At 51.5% G+C, this 3309-nt stretch overlaps 1 protein-coding gene across 1 annotated transcript; it reads left to right on the forward strand.

Moving 5' to 3' along the window:
• Window positions 1–270: 270 nt before the first annotated feature.
• Window positions 271–2324, forward strand: LOC123082076 (indole-3-acetate beta-glucosyltransferase-like). Its single transcript, XM_044504497.1, has 3 exons — window positions 271–894; window positions 1357–1998; window positions 2137–2324. Exons 1-3 carry the CDS (start codon window positions 271–273, stop codon window positions 2248–2250), a joined length of 1380 nt encoding a protein of 459 aa, XP_044360432.1. The 3' UTR covers window positions 2251–2324.
• The last annotated feature ends 985 nt before the right edge of the window (window positions 2325–3309 follow it).

The raw sequence follows: 3309 nt of genomic DNA on the forward strand, positions 1-3309 counted from the left end.
TTTCCCACGTTTTCCATAAGCAGAATGGCATACATCCGATCAATGCATGGATAAACTCTTTGTCAATACAGGCCTTGTGTTTTCTACTAAAAAAAAGAAGGGAGTTATTGGAATTAATGGTGCCAGAACAGAGCAATAAACCTCCTCCATTTTTCACCATATGCATGTTATTACCCGTCGCATGTTATATAATTGGGTGATCTGATCTGATCTGCGGTAACATTGTCAATTTGGCATTAGCAAGCAAACAACCAAGAACCAACCATGTCCATGGCCAATGTCTTGCTCGTGCCCTACCCGTGCCAAAGCCACATAAACCCCATGCTACAGTTCGCCAAGAGGCTGGCGTCCAAGGGCGTGCCCGCCGCCCTTGTCGTCACCCGCTTCATCGCCAGAACTGTCCGGTTCGATGCCGGCCCGGTGCGTGTCGAGTCCATCTCCGATGACCACGATGAGGGCGGCCTCCCGCCGGCGGCAAGCGTCGGTGAGTATGTGGAGAGGCTGGAGTCCAGTGGGTCGGCGTCCTTGGCCGCGCTCATCGAGGAAGGCCACTTCACGCATGTGGTGTACGACTCGTTCATGCATTGGGTGGCGCGCACAGCGTGGGGGATGGGTCTGCCGACCGTACCCTTCTCCACCCAGTCGTGCGCGCCGAGCGCCGTGTACTACTACATCAACTCCGGGCTGCTGGACGCGCCGCCGCCGGGAGACAACGCGGGGGTCAGGAGCGAGCCGTTCGCCGGGTTGCCGGGGCTGGAGAGGTGGGAGTTCCCGTCCTTCGTGTTCCATGACGCGCCGTACCCGGCGCTCACCGCCCCCGCGCTCGCCCAGCTCGCTGATCGAGACGTGGGGGACTGGGTTCTCGTCAACTCATTCGATGAGTTGGAGTATGAGGTAGTAAGATCGAGAAACTTTTTTGGTTCCAAATGCTGATGTTTTTATCCAAAAAAAAGATATTCATTAGTTGCATATTGAAGTTCAGATCAAGAAACATGATCCGTGAAAATTGAACTTTCGGTTTGTGTGGTTTCATTTCTAGCCCCATATTAAGTTGAGCCGCCCTGAAAAAGTTTCTGGAAAGAGCGAAACCTTCAGCAAGAAAGAAACTGCACGTGGGGAAATTTTGAATGAAAATTTAGAAAGTTCTACAGGTTCCATCTTTCTATTTATTCTGGGTTTTCCTTCTTTTTTGAGTTTTTTTTACCTTTTTTTAGAAACTTTTTTCTTTTTTTTTTCTTTTTGAGATGGATCTTAGGCATATTTGATGGGCTTAACATGTGAGTCACATGAGTTGGGCCTGCATGAGTTGGGCCTGCATGAGTTGGGCTTAAAGTGGGTTGGTGTTTCTGTTCTCAGGTTCTGGATGGGCTGAAGCGCCACTTCAAGGTCCGAGCCATAGGGCCGTGCGTTCCTCTGCCGGCCGCCGATGATTCCGGCGACGTCGACCGCTTCACCTACGGCGCCAACCTGCTCGACCCGGAGGACACCTGCATCAAGTGGCTGGACGCCAAGTCCTCGCGCTCCGTCGTCTACGTCTCCTTCGGCAGCAACGCGTCCATCGGCACCGCCCAGATGGAGGAGCTGGCCCGCGGCCTCCTCGCCGCCGGCAAGCCGTTCCTGTGGGTCGTCAGGGCCAGCGAGGAGGCGCAGCTCCCGCGCCACCTCCTGGACACCGCGGCGACGGCGTCGGGCGACGCGCTCGTCGTGCGCTGGAGCCCGCAGCTGGACGTCCTGGCGCACCGCGCCGTGGGCTGCTTCGTCACGCACTGCGGCTGGAACTCCACGCTGGAGGCGCTCGGCTTCGGGGTGCCGATGGTGGCGCTGCCGCTGTGGACCGACCAGCCGATCAACGCCCGCCTCATCGAGGAGGCGTGGGGCGCCGGCGTGCGCGCGCGCCGCGACGCGTCCGCGGGCGTGTTCCCGCGCGGCGAGATCGAGCAGTGCGTGCGCGCCGTCATGGAAGACGAGGACGGCAGGGCGGCTTCCGCCCGCGCGGCGGCACGGCGTCTGGGAGACGCGGCGCGGGTGGTGATCGCGCCCGGCGGCGCCTCCGACAAGAAACTGGGGGATTTCTTGGAGTTCGCGTGCGCCGTCATGGACGATGGCGCCACCGAACCTTCCCCTTCCCCGCGCGAGGCCGCGCGTCGGTGGAGCGAGGCCGCACGCGCCGCGGTCGTGCCCGGCGGCAGCTCCGACCAGAACCTGGACGAGTTCGTGGACTATCTGCGGGCTAGCGCCGGGGAGAAGTGAAGAAAGTCTCACTGTATCTGGCATGCATGGTCTCGCCTCGTCGATCTGCATCACTTCGTCGTGGTGTGGTTTAGCTGGAGCTTTTGCATGGAGTCCTTGCTTGCTTCTCGGGGGGCAGGAGCATATGTGCGTCCGGGCCCTTTCTGCCTAGCCCTTCAATTTCCGCATCGTGATTCATGCAAGTAGTTTTTTTCTCTCATATAGAGCATCTCTTGAACTTCAAACTTTGCAGCACAACAAAGTCTTCTAACTAGAATGTGTGATGAAACTTTGAGATTTTTTTCGTCCAACATAAATATACAAAATGAGATATGTTTGATTAAAAATATCTTTGTTAGTATTTACTAGCAGATATGTCCGTGGGTTGCAACGTGAGAAAACAATCAGATTATGCAGATGTGGTAGAGATAAAAAAAGTCAAATCAAATGTCAAGATGAGATAAGTACTTTTAAATGTCATTTCACAAACTATGTCTTAATGATGTCATGATGAGATAATGGACTTTTAAAAAGTCATTTTAAAAACTGAAAATGTGATGGTCTCATAACGATTTGATTTTGTAAGGCGCCACAACGAAATATATTTTTTTGACTGAGCAAACTGCATTTGATGGACCATGCCTGAGCTAGATTGATGAATAATGTGTCTCGCCTTGACTTAGCGTAACGGTGTTTTCCATAACCTGTAAAATTGTGATACGAGAATATACATAGTTATGTATGGAGGAAAAATAAACATTTAGTCATTTTTATATAGCTTATAAAAACGAACCCATAGTAAGTTGTGTGGATATTTTGAGGCGCGAATACGGAAACCTTTTTCTAACCCGACGCACGGGGGACTAAATAAAATCGTAACACAACCTCTACAGATCCCCTAATAAAACCTCTACGTACGCGGCTGTTTATTTTGTTCGTTATTTAGGGATCTGTTTTAATTTTTATTAATATTTTCAAAAAATTCATGGTCATTTTTTTAAATAACCGAATATGTTTTGAATACGCGATCATTTTTTAAAAATCATGTATATTTTTTATTTCACAGGCATTGTTTATTTC

The sequence above is a fragment of the Triticum aestivum genome, chromosome 4A (assembly GCF_018294505.1).
Source record: "Triticum aestivum cultivar Chinese Spring chromosome 4A, IWGSC CS RefSeq v2.1, whole genome shotgun sequence".
NCBI classification, from domain to species: domain Eukaryota; kingdom Viridiplantae; phylum Streptophyta; class Magnoliopsida; order Poales; family Poaceae; genus Triticum; species Triticum aestivum.